The sequence below is a fragment of the Dendrobium catenatum genome, unplaced genomic scaffold (genome assembly GCF_001605985.2).
Source record: "Dendrobium catenatum unplaced genomic scaffold, ASM160598v2 fragScaff_scaffold_1687, whole genome shotgun sequence".
In the NCBI taxonomy this organism is placed as follows: domain Eukaryota; kingdom Viridiplantae; phylum Streptophyta; class Magnoliopsida; order Asparagales; family Orchidaceae; genus Dendrobium; species Dendrobium catenatum.
Window position 1 is genome coordinate 276516 of NW_021320149.1, and position 19633 is coordinate 296148.

The 19633-nt window shown below is 31.9% G+C and overlaps 1 protein-coding gene across 11 annotated transcripts in view; it reads left to right on the forward strand.

The window, feature by feature from the left end:
* LOC110112128 (polypyrimidine tract-binding protein homolog 1) overlaps window positions 1-19633 on the forward strand; it is a 44617-nt gene that overhangs the window by 22140 nt on the left and 2844 nt on the right. For all 11 annotated transcript variants that reach the window (XR_003703316.1, XM_020844226.2, XM_028701413.1 and 8 more), the window contains 3 exons: window positions 5587-5649; window positions 5731-5804; window positions 5887-5982. Coding sequence is in view for 10 of the 11 variants with exons in the window: in XM_020844226.2 (XP_020699885.1) it covers window positions 5587-5649; window positions 5731-5804; window positions 5887-5982 (233 nt within the window). In the remaining variant the exon portion in view is untranslated. The remainder of the gene's footprint in view (window positions 1-5586; window positions 5650-5730; window positions 5805-5886; window positions 5983-19633) is intronic.

Genomic DNA, 19633 nt, shown 5'->3' on the forward strand with positions numbered 1-19633 from the left:
GAATTTTATGATTGTGATATGAATATCACAATATAATACAAAATGAAACGACACATAATACAAAGAGGATAATATATTTGATTAGTTTTATATTTGATATAGATTGAAGCAAGACATCAGTTTGAACTTGCGTAGTATTAGAATATTCGAATGTTGTAAAATTTGTTAGAAAAATCATTGAAAGTGTTAGAATCTTTCGTAGATCATGACAACTAAAAAAATGTCAACATGTTGTAAAAATTATTTAAGTTTTCTTTAAAACGGTTATGATTTAATTTTATTCCATTTTTCCTCAGTAAAATTAATTTTATTCCTTGATGCGTTTTGGAAGTAAAAAACAACAAGGTAACAAGGAGGAGAAAACTATAGGAATTTGAAGATAGGGGTTGATTTTGATTAATACTTCAACAATAATGAAATATACAATTGATCTATTATTCAAGAGGTAGATTAGCTCTACCACAAATCCTAGATGCCGCTAGGAACAACTTCTAAGAAAACTATAGCAAACATAAATCACATATGAAAATAAAAAACCTAATTATCCTTAAATAAACCGTCATATTTTCCTCCTGAATATGAATTCAAATCAGCCCTTTTTCCCTTAATAAACCCTTCCTAATTCCTCCTAAATTTGAATTCAAATCACCCCTCTTTCCCTATATAAAGCCTTCTTACTTCCTTCTCAAATCTGAATTCAAATTAGTCATCTTTCCTTATATAAACCTTTCTAAATTTTCTCCCAAATCTAAATTCAAATCAGTTATCTTTCACTAAATAAACTGAGGAGGACATCAGCAGGAGATTTTGGCGTGTCTATCATAGGAGGAATCGAAGATCGACGGCTACGATTAAGATTCTTTTTTATGATGGATTTTATATATTTTTTATGCTTATATTTTAGTTTTTATCATTGTATCCCAATGCGGGATTAGTTTGTGTTGTATCTCTGAGGACATTTTATTCTTTGAATCTCTTTTATTTTGAGGCTTATATATGGAGGCCTTCGCTATTGTAAAAGGATGATGATTAATGAAATTTTTTTTTTCATTCTTATTCTCATGAGTGTTGAGAGCTCTAGAGAGAGGAGAAGTCCCTAGGTGAGGGCTAAAACAACTCCCACTAGCCACAGGAAGAGTCTGGGCTCACGGCCAACTCCCCCACCTCCTTCCAAATCACCGTCCGCCCTCTCCCTCCCCTCCTTACCGTCGGCCAACACCTCCCACCGCTTACAACCGCCAGCCACCTCCCTTCTTCACCCAACCAGCCGGCCTAAGCCCCAACTCGTCGGCCCTACTCCACCTAACCCCCAAGCTCCTTCCCCTCCCATATATGTCGGCCTCCCTAGCCCAACCCTAGCCGCCGGCCAACACCCCACCCACAATCAATCTCATTGGCTCCAATTTCAAATTGGCCCATTATTACCTTCTTAATTTGGTTCAAAGCATTTTGGGAAAACCATTAATTTGAATTTCAAAATTCAAATTAATTTGAAATTCAAACCTTCCCTCCTATTTTGAATTAATTTAGAATGCTGCTCCATCCTTTAATTTAATTTGAATTTTAAATTTTGAAAGACCCTTTAATCCTTTCATAATTTAACGCTCCCATTATGGAGTCATTCAATTCCCCCCAATCAAGTTCCCATTATTTGGTCACCTCTCTCTCTCTCTCTCTCTCTCTCTCTCTCTCTCCACTTATAGCCCATTCCTAATTGAACCACAATCAAATCTCCCCTTCTAAGGACCGGCCGCCCCTCCCTCCCTCTCTTTTGGGAATTGAAAATTTGAATTCCCTCCTCTCTCTTCTCATTAACTCCAATAAATTACAATAATTGTTGGAGTTAATTCTCAAATTCTTTTAGCCTCTCTTGAACCCCTCCTCTCCTCTTTCTCCTTACAAGCCGCCGGCCACCCTAGCCTCTCCCGCAAATTGGAGGAACTATCACCCCCATGGAGGGTCGACCCGAGCATGATCATGGATTCGTCTTCAATCCTCAAGGACGAGTGGACGTTCTGAGGTCTCCCTTCTTCGACATCAATTTTGAGATCGACCACACTGTTGAAGACTACATAGATCGGATCTTCTTTCCTTCGACAATTGCCATTGACAAGCATCAGCTTCCCGTTCAATGGAAAATTCTCCAACACCCACCCACGATCTCCTCTCCGAATAACTCTTTATTGAGCAATATTGTAAGTGCCTGCTGTTTGTGGTGGCGTCGTTAGTATTGTATAAATTATTCTTCCGCTGAAATCTCCATGAGTATGAGTGAAGGAAACTCATGGCGACCGTTCTAATTGTTAACCGGTGGATTCTTGTGATCGGCAAATTAAGCACTTAATATTTCTTTTGTTCTTATTTTAAGTTCTCCCTACTCCTTATTGTAATTGCATACTATTATTAGATCTTTAATTGAGGAATCCTAGAATCTAAACTTGTGAAACATTAACTTTTAATTAGCAAGCTTAATAACTTTTTATTATTTTCACGCAATTCCTGCAACTACTTCATGTTTCACATCATAAACTTTCCTAATTATTTCTCCCACAATTTCTCATCCTTACATAGTGAATATTAACTCCTATGGACCCCATAAGGTGGGCCTCTTGGCATATCAATACTTCCCTCCCAAAAAAGCACCTTGGCCTTAAGGTGGAAGATGGGAACAGTCACCTGATCATCTCATATGGCTCCCATGTGACTTCGTACTCCGGCAAATCCTTTCACCTGATAAGTATTTCTTGAACAATAAACCAAGGATGTTGAGAATGAATTTGCAGATCAATAAGATCATTACCTGAGATGATTATTTTTTTTAACCTCTTCAATTTATGGTTGAAAGTTTTGTGTTGCTCCTTTTCATTGTCATCAATCATTCTCATTTTCAGCTTTCTCACCCTAGAATCACTACTGCTCTAAAAGCTCCTTCCTCCTCCAGTATATCGGTTATCGTAATCCCTCCATGTTTCCCCGTGTATCAAGGATGAGAATCCCACCTTTCTTCTGCCCGCCTCACATGACCCTATCCCCATGGCTCTGCTTGTCATGCTCCTCTGGTCGTCCACTCCACTTGCCTAAAAGACCTCCCATAACACCTTAAGAGCTGACTCTTGACCTCTCCTTCAATGACCCACTCCCCTTGCCCAAAATGTCTCTCACAGTGAGCGATCATCCTACCACCTCCACCAAAAATTTTTCTCTTTGTTGTGCCCTCATTCAAAAACTCTGTTTCCTCCTTGCTATCCCCTCATCCGGAAACCCCCGATTTGCCCCTTATCAGAGCCTCAGGAGGTGACTCTTGAAGAAAGAAACTCTCCTCTTGAACTCTTCTACACAATCTCTTTTCCCTTAGATTTGACCAAGGGAATCTCGGTCAAATCGTGGTTAGGGTTAGCCATCGAAACTTCTTTCATCTCAATGAGCTTCTTCATCATCTTCTCTAACCTTCCAAATACTCTCTCCATCCGATTCTCCATGGTTGAAAATCTTCCTTCGAGGGTTGAGAATTTCTCCTCTACCATGGATTTGAATTGCTCCATTTCTCCTTCCACGCATTCACGTTCTTTGCTGCCATTGTCTCCCAAAAAACCTCTCTCGGATACCAATTTGATGCATTTTGGAAGTAAAAACAGCTAGGTAACAAGTAGAAAGTTATAGGAATTTTAAGATAGGGGCTGATTAATAGTTCAACGATAATGCAATTACAATTGATCTATTATTCGAGAGGTATATCAGCTCTCCCGCAAATTCTAGGCGACGCTAGGAGCAACTCCTAAGAAAACTACAACAAACATAAATCACACATGAAAATAAAACAACCTAATTACTCTTAAAAAAACCATCATATTTCTCTCCCAAATTTGAATTCAAATCAACTCTCTTTCCTTTAATAAAACCTTTGTAATTCTCTCCAAAAATTGAATTCACTTAACCCCTCTTTCCCTAAATATAACCTACCTAATTCTCTCCTAAATCTGAATTCAAATCAGTCCTCTTTCTGTAAATAAACCTTTCCTAATTTCCTCCCCAATCTAAATTCAAACCAACTATCTTTCTCTAAACAAACTTTCCTAATTATTTCTCCCATGATTTCTCCTCCTTACATAGTGAATATTAACTCCTCTGGCCCCCCAAGGTGTGCCCTCCCTGGCGTATCAAATACTTCTACCTAAGCTTAAGACACATCAAGCTACAAGTCAATAACCTCATTGAACTTACCTTTTTTAGTGCCCGCAAGAAAGAGAATAAAAAGGAGCTTTAAGGTGATTTTCTGAAGCAATGTGTTTCTGTAATTATTTTTTCGTAAGCTATTTATCTAATTTGTTTGGCTCTTGCTTATTTGTATAAAGCATTATCACCATCATCATTAATCTTGTCCCTGCCATTTAGGGACGGAGTAATAAATCTTTCATCTCCCTTAATTTGTTTTGGGTGTTTCATTTCACAGATGTTATAGGCAACTTTTAGCCAGGTTATCTTTGTACATGCTCATACTACAAAAATTTAGTTTATTTTTTGAACTTCATTTTATGTAGATGCTACTCAAATAACCTCTTTTTTTTTGTCACACATTCATCTTAATATTCTCATCTCTTAATATAGGTTTTATTGATTTATTTTCTCCTTAAATTTTTTGCGATACTCTTTTTCAAATAGTATTCATGAGGCATTTTTTTATTTTAAAGTTTCATCCTTATTCATTTTCACATTTTTTTATACGATGATTCAAGTTCTATCCATATTTGATTTTGTTAACATTGTTAATTCATAGGTGCTATTTGGTCCTCCAACATTGCTAACATGTTCATAAAATTCAATCTTTGTATATCATGAATTCAATCTTTGTTGTACTACTCAGTGGCCATTCATGTTTGAAAAATTATCTCCATTGTTTCAGCTTGAGAAATAGTATCACCAACGTGCAACAAGTTTTCTTAACATGCATTAGCATGTTTCATGCTATGTATTTTTTGAAGTATCTTCATGACCGGAACAAAATGTTATGAACTTAATATCAATCATTGTTGTAAATTGATTGTGATGGGGAACTCTTTGGCCACCCCAAAAATATTATATGCCTAGTTGTTCTATTACTCATATTTTAAGGACACTTTTTTCTCGCACTTCCTTTCAATTATTTTTCTTGATTCTCTATGATTCTCCATGATATGATTTTTCAAGTAAATTAATACTCCGTATAGAGTAGCCTATTTTTATTGCTTTAGCTATGTATATTATTTATTTACTTTGAATGCATTGAGATGCCCCAAATATTTAGAATAAGGTAATGATTATGTTGATGATGATGATTGCGTTGAGAATTTGGGATGCTAAATGCTATTTTCAGTTTCTTTTTTGGAATTGTTTTCGTGTTTGTAATGTTAAACATCTCACTTCATTCCCAATGATGCCATTCTTGCTTTTGGTTCTTGGTGCCTTAATGATTCTATTCCGCCTAACAACTAGGCTTACATGTTCTGCATTAAACCTGTAAGGGTAGAATTACATAATCCTACATGGAGTTGATACCATTGTTATGTTTTAATGTTTGTACATTTTAATTCTGTTTAAAATTCCATTTAGGTTTTTTCTGCATTTGGATTTGTTCACAAGATTGCTACGTTTGAGAAGGCAGCTGGATTTCAGGTCATTCATAAAGAGCTGTTCTTGAATACACTAAATGACTCTCCATTTGGCATTGAGACTTAAAAAAATTATGTTTTGTAGGCCTTGATCCAGTTTACCGATGCAGAAACTGCCTCAGCTGCTAGAAATGCGTTAGATGGAAGGAGCATTCCAAGGTTCCATTGGGTTTTCTTAGATTTGTTGAGGCAGGAAGTTTAGTTTTGTAGAAAGCTACTGATCCAAGTTCTTGATTGCCAGATACTTACTCCCACAACATGTTACCTCGTGCCACTTGCGCATATCATATTCTGCACACACAGATTTAAATATCAAATTTCAGTCACATCGCAGCAGGTATGCATTCATGCAGAGACGATTAAATGTTTGGATGTTTGGTTGTAATCTAATGCGATATTGATCTCAATTTTTAGACCTTTATCATCAAGCAATTGACTATCTTGTGTTCTGGCTGATGTATTTTTCCCCTTTTTAATAGTTTTAATGAGGTAGGCTGCCAAAATGCAGATGTCTTTTGCCCTGTCTGTAATTTTCTCTGTCACCGGGCCATGATTTGTTGATCATATGAAATTCTGTATATCAATCTGTATGCTGAAGGCAACATTGATATATACAAACTATAAGTGATTCTTCTGGCTTTAGGAAATCCTATTTGATTGATTGTAGGTTTGAATCTAATGTCGTAGTTCTACCATTCCTTTTCATCTCCATATTTGACTAAATGGAAAAAGAAAATATTTTAATAAGATGCTTGATTTCTTTTTATGTGCATGAACTGAGTCAAACTTTCTTGTTATGTGGTTAGAGAAGGAACGAGTGTTTTTTCTTGGAATTTGTCCTAATTTTTAATGTTTCTTTTTCTGTGTTAAAAACTTGTCAATAATATGTACTGAACCAAACGAATGTGTGATTTCTTGTCATGTGAGTAACAAGGAGGTGTTGGGAGGCGGGGGATCAATGGATGTGAAGAGAGATCAGATGGATAACCTGCAAGTTTTTTATCTTCTCCAATTAAGATGTAGGAGAACAGATTTAACAAACTCGTGTTATTAAATGTTATTGAAGACTTGAAATTTTCATGTGCAGTGCAAAAATGTTGATGAAATAGGCTTGTAGAACTTTTTAAGAAGAAGCTTGAGACAGTTCCTGCTAGGCGTAGGAGTTGTGTCTCTTATCTGTGCAAGTTATATGTGATGTTCTCATTTCTAGAAGCTTTAACTATAATGAACACTCTTCAGTCCTAAATGTTGGTAATATGTTGATTGTCTTTGGATTTTGCTAAGAATTTAAGTAAAATCTTTTTTATTGTTTGGAATCAGAGTGATTGAATATTTCAACCCCAAATTAGAAAAGTCGTGTTTGATAGTAATTTTAATACTAAATTTAAAATTTATTCCAAAATTCAAAAATCTAAATTTCGTTATGCACATGCTAAAACCTAATATGATTGTGATGAGAAGTATGGAGGGTTTGCTATGATGCAGCTCGGAAGTGATTAAGGCACAAGTTAACTAAATTTTGGTGAAAGTACAGAAGGTTTGTCTAGAATGTCGTCTGTGAATGACTTGTCATAACCTAATTATGATAACAAAATGGACTAGGTTTAAAATTAAGATTAGATTCACTATATGAAATTTGTGGATATTGAATGATAATCCAGTTGAAATAATATATACAGTGATCAGAAGAAGAATCAATATCACTTATTTACAAGCAACTAAATAGGAAGAGCAATTTAGTGATGTAGGAAAGTTTATGAGTTATATGTTTCCTTAGTTATATGAAAGAAAGTTAATTATAAGAATAAGGTAGGTGTAATTGTAGATTAAGGGCAATTAATAAGAATTGACAAAAAATAAAAAACACGGTAAAATAAAGATATCATGCAGTACAAGCTTTACTAGCCAGCCTAGCTTGAAGTTTGGTGAAAAATTGAGTGGTGATATTTTTTCCTTCTTATTATGACCCTGTCTGATGAATAAAATATGAAAGCTCCTATTTACTAGTACGTAGTCACTTAGACTACTCCCATTAGAATTGAGAGGAAGCAATGAATTATGAGCTTATGCCTTGACCAATATGAGAGATAGGAACTTGCACAAGAGGATCACTATTCACATTAATTGTCAATGATGTTGATGCTGAAATCGAAGGATTATTAGGGCCAAGTTCCACTGATGAAGGAGAAATGATCATTGAATGTGAAGGGGTGTTATGACCATTTGGGTGAACTTCGTGATCCTGAACATAAGATGTTCTTAAATCCGAGTGGGCCATGAAGCTAGTCAGTTTGAATGTGGCCAAAGATTTTATGGAAAGAGCAATATTGAGGGGTGCCTTCAAATTCAACATTTTGCCAATAATTGCTAGACGGTGTACCAATCCACACCATGGAAGGACTAGAAAGATGAGCAATAGCATCATCAATTTGCAAATTTTTACCATAAAAATAGATCCTAATGAATATGAAGTTAATTGATTAAAGTAATTTAAGCATAACCTAAGAAAATCCACCCAAATAGGAGTGACAAGTGGTTCCTTGGAGACATCAAATGGGGAGACCACTTTAGCATTTGCATGGGAAAGCCATTGATGTGGTATGTATGACGTGAAAAGAGCATGGTGCAATCTAACTCCAATGAAAGTTGGATAAAAATATGATGATGGTTAAAACAATCAATTGAAAATTCACCAATCATTGACAAATTTGACATAAATTTACGAATGAAATCCATATTGGAATGACTCAAAAAGAGTTTTTATACGATGTTGAAAGTGAATGGTCGAGCAAGTTCAAAGATCTCAGCTGCAATGAAAAATAAGAGCAGGTTTGCATTGGAAGGTGAGTTAGAGTGGACCACCAAAATCCTAGGAGCTATAGATGCAGGAAACTCAGAGATGTTTGGAATAATCAGGGTTGGGGTGGCAGATGTGGATTTTAGAGTGGACTAAAAAAACCTTAGTGGCCTCCAAGGAGGGAGATGGAAGAGCAGTAGGGAGCAAATAGATGGAAGGCTGAGATGAGCAAGCCAAAATATGTGAGTAGACGAGTGGAATAGATTTTGTGGAAGCGAATATTGATTAGGAGGGGAGAGCAGAGGCTGCCACCTTATAAAGATATATATTAGCTATGAATGAGCTTTCAAGCAAAGGATAGAAGACGAGGAGGTGATCCCTCGTGCAAGTGTGAGGGTTGGAGGATGTGTGTACCTGAGCTAGCCCAAAGACGCAAGTGCTGCGAAATGGATCCATGTAGGTGTGCTAACATGGGCAAGCACACGAGGAGATGAATGAGAAAGCACATGCAATTGGCGAATGTTCACGAAGGGTTGCAAATGTGCACTAGTAAAGCTAGAGTTTGCCTACAGAGTGTGAGGTCTTTGGTCAAGGAACATACACTAATGAAAAATAAATCCAGGTAATTAATATAGTGATTGTTATTAAGTTGGGGTTTATTTGAGATCACTTTATTTATTTTTTAAAAACATATATGTATAGTGTGTTTTTTATTTGTTTTCATTTTTTATTTTTAAAACACTCAAAACAAAGTATTTTAAATATAAAAAAAAATTCATCATCAATCATTGCATCACATCAATAATCATTGCATCACATCAATCGACTTCCAATTATCATGGTAGTGGCGAACATTGCCATCATCACTTTGTTGGTCATCGTTCCCACCTCAGTGAATACTTTTGCTACCACCTGATAAATACAACAACAAAATCAAACCTTTATGCCATTATGTGGGTTTAGCTACATGAATTCTTTATGCCCATTGTGTCTTGTTAAGAGTCAAATTTTCATTTAAATTTAATAGAAAAAGGTCATTTCTAATACTTTCTAACCAAGTCTTTTTAGTTATACCTCTACTTTTCTTAGTATAGACCAAATCTAATACATTTACTCTCCTAACTGGGTTATTGGAAGGCCACATTTAATGTGACGAGATGACTCTCTCTAATCTTATCTACCATTGGAGCTACTCCAACCTTATAATGTATATACTCATTTCAGATTCTATCTCTAAGAGTGAAGCCACTCATTCACCTGGGCATCCTCATCTCTGCATCACTTAATTTCATGCTTCTCTTTTAATGACCAACATTCTGCACCATAAAGTATTGCATGGCTCACCACCATCTTATAGAAATTTCACTTAATTTTGAGTAATTTTTTTCTGTCACACAACAAGCCCGATGCATTCCTCCACTTCAACAAACCAACTTGAATTCTACTAATAATATCTCTATCTATTTCACCATTACTTTGAATAATAGACCTAAGATATATAAAACTTGTACTCTTTTTAATGACTTGATCGCCCAAAGTGATAATGCCCCCACTAGATTTATTACTTCTAAAATTATATTTCATGTATTCGATTTTAGATCTACTCAAATGAAAACTTTTAGACTCTAAGATTGACCTCGATAATTCAAAATTTCCTTCAATTCCTTCTTTGGTCTTATTAACAAGAATAATATCATCAACAAAAAGCATACAGCAGGGTACATTCTCTTGCGAATGTCTAGTAAGGACATCCATGACATAAGCAAAAAGATATAGGCTTAATGCTGAACCTTGGTGTAATCTAACTAGAATAGGAAAATATTTGGTCAACCCACCTTGTTTTTGAACACAACCAACAATTCCTACATACATATCCTTAATGATGTGAATATAAGAATTATTAACTCATTTCTTTTCTAAAACTCTCTAGAGCACTTCTCTTATAACTTTGTTATATTCTTTCACTAAATCAATAAATATCATGTAGATCCTCCTTATTCTTCTTATACTTCTTCATGAAACCTCTCAATAAATGTATAGCTTCAATTGTAAACTTACTAGGCATGAATCTAAATTAATTTTGAGAAACATTAGTATCACAATGAAACTTATGCTCAATAACTCGTGATGTAAGCAACTTAGAACAAAACTCAAAGAGAAAACCAAGTAAATCAAAACTCACTTTTATATAACTTTGAGAAACTTTTGGAGAACACAATAGACTAAATGAACCACTAAGATCATAATAGAAAAGTAGGGATCATCCAAAAAACCAAAGCAACAAGAAAAGTTAGCAAAAGAAACAAACATAAAACAAACAAACACTATCCTCAGAACATCCTACTAGAGGGGTTTTCCTACCATGATCATTGGATTTACCACCATCATTGGATAGCATAAAAATAAAACAAAAATAGAAAATATAACTAATATTGTTCATAACAAAAATAATGCAAAAATCTAAATGCATCAACTCGCTACCATAGTTTTAATATATGACTCATTAATTTTAATTTCTTTACAATTCATGCACTCTTGTGCATCACCTTTATTCTTAAAAATAGGAACCAACACCGATCTTCACCACTCATCTAACATCTTTTTAGTCTTCAAAATAATATTAAAAAGTTTCGTAAACCAAGAGATTCCTTCATCTCTTAAGCATTTTCACATCTCTATCGGAATATCATTAGGTCCAATAGCTTTTTCACACATCATTTTCTTTAAAGCCTCTCTAACTTTGATAAAAAAAATCTTTTTTTTTCATTTAGGATGCTAAGATCACTGAAGTCAATCATATTTTCACAAATTTCATTGAAAAGTTTATCAAAATATCTCATTCACTTTTGTTGAATATTCTCTTCTAATAAAATCATTTTTTGATTTTGATCCTTAATGCACTTCACTCGAAGTAAATCTTTACTTCTTTTATCTCTTTACTTGACTAACTTGTACATACATCTTTCACCCTTCGTAGTGTCTATTCTATTATATAAATCATTATAAACTAAATTCTTTGCATAATATATTACTTTTTTTAGTCCTTACGAGCCCACGTATACCTTTACTAAAATTTTGAACTTTTATATCTAAACTATTTTTTTTATAATAAAGCTTATTATTTTTTATCTTTTCTTGCACATTTTGATTCAACCATCAACTATTTATATTATTATGAGCGTTTTATTGTGACATTTTAAGCACATACTTCATAATATTTTTAATATCACTAACTACCTTTTTTCGCATAATATTAGTTTTCTCATACATAGTCAAATTCTTAAGATCTTCTATCTTACTCTTAAAAATATTTTTGTTAGTATTATTTAAATGTCCCCATCTAATTATATGACAATATTTTATATTCTACCCCTTCATTTTAAAATCCAAAACTAATAAAAGATGATGGATATATAAACTTTTACTCAAATTAACTTAACAATTCGTGCAATCTAAACGATTTATTTTTCTTATAAAAATAATTAATATAAGTTGTCCTTTATTCATGCTTATAAATGATGAGATGCTCCTCTATTTTCTTAAATAATATATTAGCAATTGCAAAATCATATGTTATAGCAAAATCTAATATAATCCTACTATCTTTATTAATTGCTCCAAACTCATAGCTACCAATAATGCTGTTTAAAATATTCTACCAAAATGTTCATTTAAAATATTCCATCACTTGATAAATAAACAAAAAAATATTTCAAAGATACAAAATATGCTTTTTTATGTTAAAATATAAACAAAATAATATAAAAAAAAAAAAATTAAAGTGATTCCAAATGGCATCTTAATTATCCCTAAGGGCATTGCTAATGTTGTTGATGATTATGCTTCTCTTTTTTGCTTAAAGGTATTTTGAATCATCTTGAGAAAGAAATCGATGTACTTTTATGACTATGTGGGTAATTATTCTAGTTTACTTAAATGGACATAATACATATAGGTAGTTGTGGACTAGGTGATATAAAAATGATTGTAGGATTTATGCTTGATTTCAAAGTAAATATGGTCTTATAATAATGAGCACCTTTTAAGAAATGAGAAAAGAACTTAATTAAAAAATGCAACAAGCAAACCACAATTTTTTTATTTGGAAATAAATTACTTTTGTAATGTTTGTAAAATGTTTCCAATAGAAAATTGACTGCTCAACATAAAGTAGTATGGATGATCTTAAGAGTATATAAAACATGATCAAATAACATATTTGTTGGAGGGTATGATGTTTGACCTTAAAAAGTGAGAATTTGTTAATCTTTCAAGATTGATTGTTAAGAGGGGAAACTTGGAATTAGATGGTTTAATCAAAAGCTTATTCTAGGATAAATTAGTTAGGTCCATTAAAAAGATTATTTGCAAAGTTTTAGAATCTAGAAATCTATTGTACATAAGGATACTAGGTGGTGATGTAAGAGGGTACAAAATGTCAAAACTTTCTTAAGTAAAAAAGAATGTGATTTCAATGAGTGATAAAATGTAAATACTATTGAGACTTGAAAATAATCATAAGGGATATAATTATTACAAATGTAAGGAAAGCAAATATACGTTTTGATGATTTATATATTGGGGACACTTAGAAAGGAGAAAATGAGATATATGAAATATCTAAGGCAATATATGAAGATACTTATGGACTTTGATCAAGTTAAATTTATTAAAAGTAATGATTATAATATATCAGTTAAAGATCAACGCATCAAAGAAAGAAGTAAATATTACTTTGAGAAATTGTTAAATAAGAGCTTTGAGGAGAACATTTTTTAGGAGTTATAATGAAAAAAATTGAGATGCATTATAGATTGTTTTAAAAAAGCAAAGTGGAATTAAGTCTAAAGAAGATTTATAACATTATAGTCTAGATAAGATAACTTTTAAAATTTGGAGAGTTGTGTGCCATATTGGACTGGTTTGATTAGCTAACTTTCTTATTGAGATTTTGAAGGTTAAGAAGATGACAACGAGTTAGTCATTTGGTACCACTATTCAAGAGCATAATGAAATGTTGAGAATTGTTTTGATTGTAAGGGAATCAACTTTTGAGCCATACAAAGAAGTTATGTGAGAGGCTAATGAAATTTTGTCTTAAAAAATAATTTTTTTTTTTGTTCTTGCATTAAGATAATTCAGAGGAAAATATTGAGAAATAAGAATATGATTTTTATTGATATGAGAAGACTTGATATGCTGTATCTTGAAAATGGTTTTTTGTCAATGATACATTGAATTTGTTAAAGATTTGCATGATAAAATATTTATTAGTGTTAGAAGTCGTTGAGTGGCTGAGGAGTTCTCAAGCATTGTATGTTTACATCAATGTTATCATTAAGTTCATATATTTTTATATTAATTATAGAGATATTTATGAAAGATATTGAAAGTAAGGTGCATTGATGTAAGCTTTTTATAGATGACATTATTCTAATTGGTGATATTTCTATTGAATTAATTGTTAAGATAGAATACCGAAGAAAATATTTAAGAGAGAAAGAGAATTAGTAGAGTAAAATTTGAATATATGATACACTATTTTAGTAGGTATGATATTGTTATTATTCAATATTATTGGAAGATAAAATGATACATGAGTTTGATAGCTTAACTATTTTGGATTTAGTATACAGAATAGTGGATCTACAGTGTGACCACCTATCTTTTTAACCATTTCTAGTCAATCTTGAGGTGTAACAAAGGCAAACAATCTAGTTAGGCATATTTCCTATTAACATCTCTCCAAACTCTTACTAATTAGTATTGAATGAGACAATGAGTATAAAATTAGTTTGCTTAAACTGTCACAAGTATAATTTACACATTAATCCGTTAATGCATCATCATAATCATCAGTATTGAAGCTTGCATAAAATAAAATCATCGAATTGAATACAGAGCTTCTGAATAAAATTTAAATTTAAATTCATACGTATGAAAAGTTTTTTAATTTATATCATATACATCTTCTTTTATAATACATTCAAAATTACACATCCAAAAATAAATTATATAGAAGAAAACTTATCACTTGTCTACCACCCTTGCTCCTTTTATTTCTTTGAAAATACAATTATAGCATCTAATGAGTTGCACGTTCAATGGGTAAATAGTTTTAATATAATGTTCAAACATACATAAGAAAATATAACATCTATGCTAATAAATGAACTAATATGAATATTAGTATTCTTAAAAATAATTATTTTAATGCAATACGCTTTAATTGGGGCATGCTTTATTAATTAGATACATAAAGGGCTCAACCAGAAGCAACAAAAATGAATGTTTATAAGAAAATGAATTATAATGGTTAAGTCTCAAGTCATTTAAATGTGGTAGGTTATTCAATTGTTGGTATTGAGCTAGTTGCTTTATTTTCATCTTCTTCTTTTTTGTTAGGAATCATTTTCTTAAAATAAATATATGTAGGCTTTTCGTATATTTATATTATTTGATTGTCACCTAGCCGGCCAGTTATAATAGTCATTGATAAAATTTGGTCAGTTCAACAATGTAGTTTTCAACGACCCCCTCGATTAAGAGTTTGCCAGTTGTGACTTTTACATTTGATAGTCAAGAACTTCTTTATGTTACCCACTGAGGCTCATTTCACCAAAAACTTTTCCCTTGCTACGTAGGTCATTGTAGTCTACTAACATATTTCACTTGATATGATTTTTCATTGGCTCTTGTTTTTGTAAGTATTTAATACTAATTAGTATTCTTATGCATATGATGTTATCAACTTGCATGATAATTTACCCATGATAAGACTGGATATGTAAGAATTTACATTTAAAAACTTAAATATGCATTATTATTTTTATCCAAAGGATAATCTATTTTGCAGTGTGCAGTTGCTTAGACCTTGAACACTTGCAAAAGCCAACAAGACATTGCCCATAAGATCTCTTTCTGCACTGTTCATATATTGACTTCTCAAATTAAATCTGCTTTGGTTGCTCAAACTTGATCTTCTTATTCTTAAAATTATCACCCTTCTTTTCCTTACCAGACTCCCAATTTGAATAATTCAACTCATTCTCAACCCTTTTAGCTCTTTTTTTTTTAAGACTGAGGATTCATTTGCATCCAAGGAGCTATTGGTAATCCCAGCTAATCTCTGAGGTAAAAAAAAATCTATGGCACTTTTTCTCATGAGTATTAACATAATGAGGAGCATATCTAAATAAAGAGATGAACGGTGCTTCATACGGCATAATTGTTTTTAATCCGCAAGTCAAATTGAAGAATTTGTACTGTAATGCCAGTCTAGTTGATGATGGAATAAACCAGTCTTTGAACGCATTCACAAAGTCATCCCAGTCAATCATTTGATAAAAGCATCATCTCAAACTCTTCATGATTTTGTGCCTGCAACCATCTCATAGCCTTTCCTTTTAACACAAATATTGGTAGTATGACTCTTCTATTTCAGTGCAGATCATACCTTCAAAATTTTTAAAATTTTTAACAGTCGGTCTTCAGCAATTGTTGAATCACTTGCTCCCTTGAATTTTGGTGGCTTGAAAGTCTAAAATATCAACATGTTATTATCTACTCACGACCAAAACTCAGATCTCAACCCACTACTTGAAGATTTTTTTAGTAGATATCATTTTGTCATCTGCTTAAGAAATAAGGTTCAGAATATCATATACCTCTGTAGGGTTGGCCTCCTCATTTGTTCTAGTTTGACCTCTTCTTTTTACACTATCATTTGCTTATATTTTTGTTATAGTTGGCTGGGTGATTGACCATTCATTGTTTGTTGTATTTTCCAGACATTTATTTGTAAAAACATTAATTTACTTATTCAATGCAATTTATTATATGATGATAATATTTTGCGTAGGCCACTTCTAAACTATTTCAATCAGATCAACTTATAGCTATATAGTAATTATATTTGGAATCAATCTCATTCCTAGCTTCATTTCTAAATTCAATTGTGCTTTTGTTTTAAGTTATAATTCAAACCTTTCCTTAGTGTAATTTCTGTTACACTCCATATTGATTTTCTCCAGTTAATCATGAGAAATAATAGAGGCAGATAATCTAGTCAAACATTTTTTCTACCAACACCTCATCCGACTACTATCAATCAGGCTAAGTTAGTAGAAAATTAGTTTGCCTAGGTCATCATAAGCATACATTACACACAAGAATATGCTAATGCATCCATGATAATTATTAATATGGATGTGTGCATAAATAAAATCATCAAATTAAATATAGATCTTCTAAATAATCTTTAAATATCATACGTACTAAGAATACTTTTTTTTGGGTACGTACTAAGAATACTTAATTTAACACCATATACATCTTTTATAATATATCGAAATATTCACCAAAAATGTATTGTATAGGAAAAATTTGACCATCTATCTATCACCCCACCTGCTCCTTTCATTTTCTTAAAATCACAGTTATAATATCTAATAAGCTACAATCTCAGCGAGAAAAATATCAACATACAAGAAAAAAAAAAACATGCCATGCTTATCAAATAAACTAATAATGAGCATTAATATTCTTAAACATAACTAACTCAATGCAATAGATTTAAATCAGGGCATGCTTTATTAATTTTATACGCCAAAGGCTTATCCAAAAATAGTAAACATGAATGTTTGCAAGTAAATGAATTATATTGGTTTAGTGACAAATCATTTAAATGCAATAGCCAGTCAATTGTTGGTATTAAACTACTTGCTTTGCTTTATTTTCCTTTTTATCCTTAGTAATGCTGACTCCTCATAATAGGATAAATGCTTATTGTTGCTGTTGTTGTCTCGTTCTTAGTAATCATTGTCTTATAAATATCATTTAATGTCTGTATAGATTTTTGGCATATTTATATTATTTGGTCATTACCAAACTTGTTAGTCATAATAATCATTGATAAAGTTTGACAGTCCAACGTTATAGTCATCAACAACCTCATCGATCCAAAGATTAGCCAGTTCCAAATATAGTTTAATGTTGGGAACCTTTTTTTTTTGGCTCATATTGTTAGAACTTTTATCTCACCCTACATGGGTCATCAGTCTGTCATCCCATTCCATATGATAAAAAATTTATTAATTTCCTTACTGTTAAATTTATTTTTATAAGCATTTAATTATTATTTAGTATTTTTATGCTCATGCAGTCATGCTGGCATCAACTTATATAATAATACACCCAAGGTAAGACTTAAAATGTAAAAAATTACATTTAAATGCTTAAATATACATAATAATTTGTTGGGAAAATAAAAAAAAAAGAATTTTATGAACAGTACATGAATTCTATGAACATTATTAATGAAGCTGTAAATTTCTTGATATCATTATTTGTCATTAACATGCTCAATTTGAAGAAGATTTATAAATATATATAACATGTCAATGTATTTATAAAAATTTGCAAACATTAGACTTGAATTATTTGTTTCTTATATTAGAGATTGAATATCTCATCAAAATTATTTTATTCTCCTTGGGATGAATCTTCTTATTTCTATCTTCTCGAGATTTCTTTTAGACTGCCTAGGCGCTTAAAATTAGCAATTTTCTCAATTGATATTAATCCTTCATTTAACAACAAAAGTTTAACAATATAGTTTTCAATGACATTTTTAATTCAATATATTTTCTCTTCATAAAAACCTTCCAATCTAACAACTCAAATCTAAACTCAAGGCATTGGAATGATTGTGAAAAATTGGATTCTCCTTATCAAAGCCTAAATCCTCCTCCATACTTGCTCCCTTCTTCCCTTCTTCTCTTCTTCCTGCAGTTTCTCCTCCTAGCAGCTTTCAGTTTCAACTCCCGAATAGGGGTAACAGGAGGAATGTGGAACATAGCTTAGGTTATTACTTATTAGTATATAGCTGATTATACGTTTATACCTAGTATCATTATATAGAGAAATATCTCAGCCATCCAATTTCCAAACAACCGCTGCATTTATACAGATAAGTTGAAATTTATGTAATGCTGTAGTGCATTAAAATAGCTACAGTAATATTAAATAAACCATAGAAAAATCATTTAATAGATAGCTAAATTAAATATGTTAATATCATGATATTATTTATCTAGAAATTTATATATGAAAATGATCAAAATCAAGAGTAGAATTTTATAAAAATAGTTTTGATCAATTTCGAGATGTACTAAAAATGGGGTATAATTTCTAAAGATAATTTCATGTTACCCGAATGAAATTTCGGTATTTCGTATAGATGATGATATAACTTCTAAAAGCAAGGAGGGTGATTAAGATGGATATGTCACATGAATAATTTTCAATAAGAGAATATAATGGACAATTAAATATAAATTCTATCATTAAGTTGAGTAAGGAAAAAATGAGAATGTAATGATGGATGTGTGGTAAAGTTAGAAGGAATAGATTAAGAAATGATTATATTATAGGGATGATGTAACTAACATCTAATGCATATCGAAAACTGTGTTTAGTGGGTTGGCATGTACAACAAAAGTTAGAAGATGCATGAATAAGACAAATAGGTAAAATTTAAACGGTAAAGCAAAGGTAAATGGGATAGATGTTGTCAAAAAAGATGTGTAAATTGGGTTTAACAACTTATGCTACATTGAGTAGTAAAAGTTTTGCATCAGTAGTATGGAATAAGAGAAGGTCATAGACATTTAAATGTAGAAGTGTAGACCAAAGTTAATTTTGGTAAAGGTTGTCAAAAAAGATTTGTGTAAAATATGTTTAACAGCTCATGCTACACTAAGTAGGAAAATTGTTTGAGTAGTATGGAATAAGGGAAATCATGGACATTTTAATGTAGTTTCCATAAAACTACAATTAGATCAGTTATGTTGAAGAAAAACCCACTTATAGATAAGTTGAGTAAGAAAAAAAATGAAAATGTCATGACGGATGTATGCCTGTATGGTAAAGCTAGAAATGAGATATTAAGAAATGATTATATTAAAGAGAGAGTGGAAGTGGCATCTATTAAAGGCAATGTAGTGAAAAATCGGCTTTAGGTGGTTTGACAGGTACAACAAAAGTTAGAAGATGCTCTAGTATGATGAATTTATATAATTAAAGAGGTCGACTAAAAATAATTTGGATAGATATTTTACAAAAAGATTTGTGTATAGTAGATTTAATAGCTCATGCAACACTAGGTTGGATAAATGTTGTAGGTATGAGA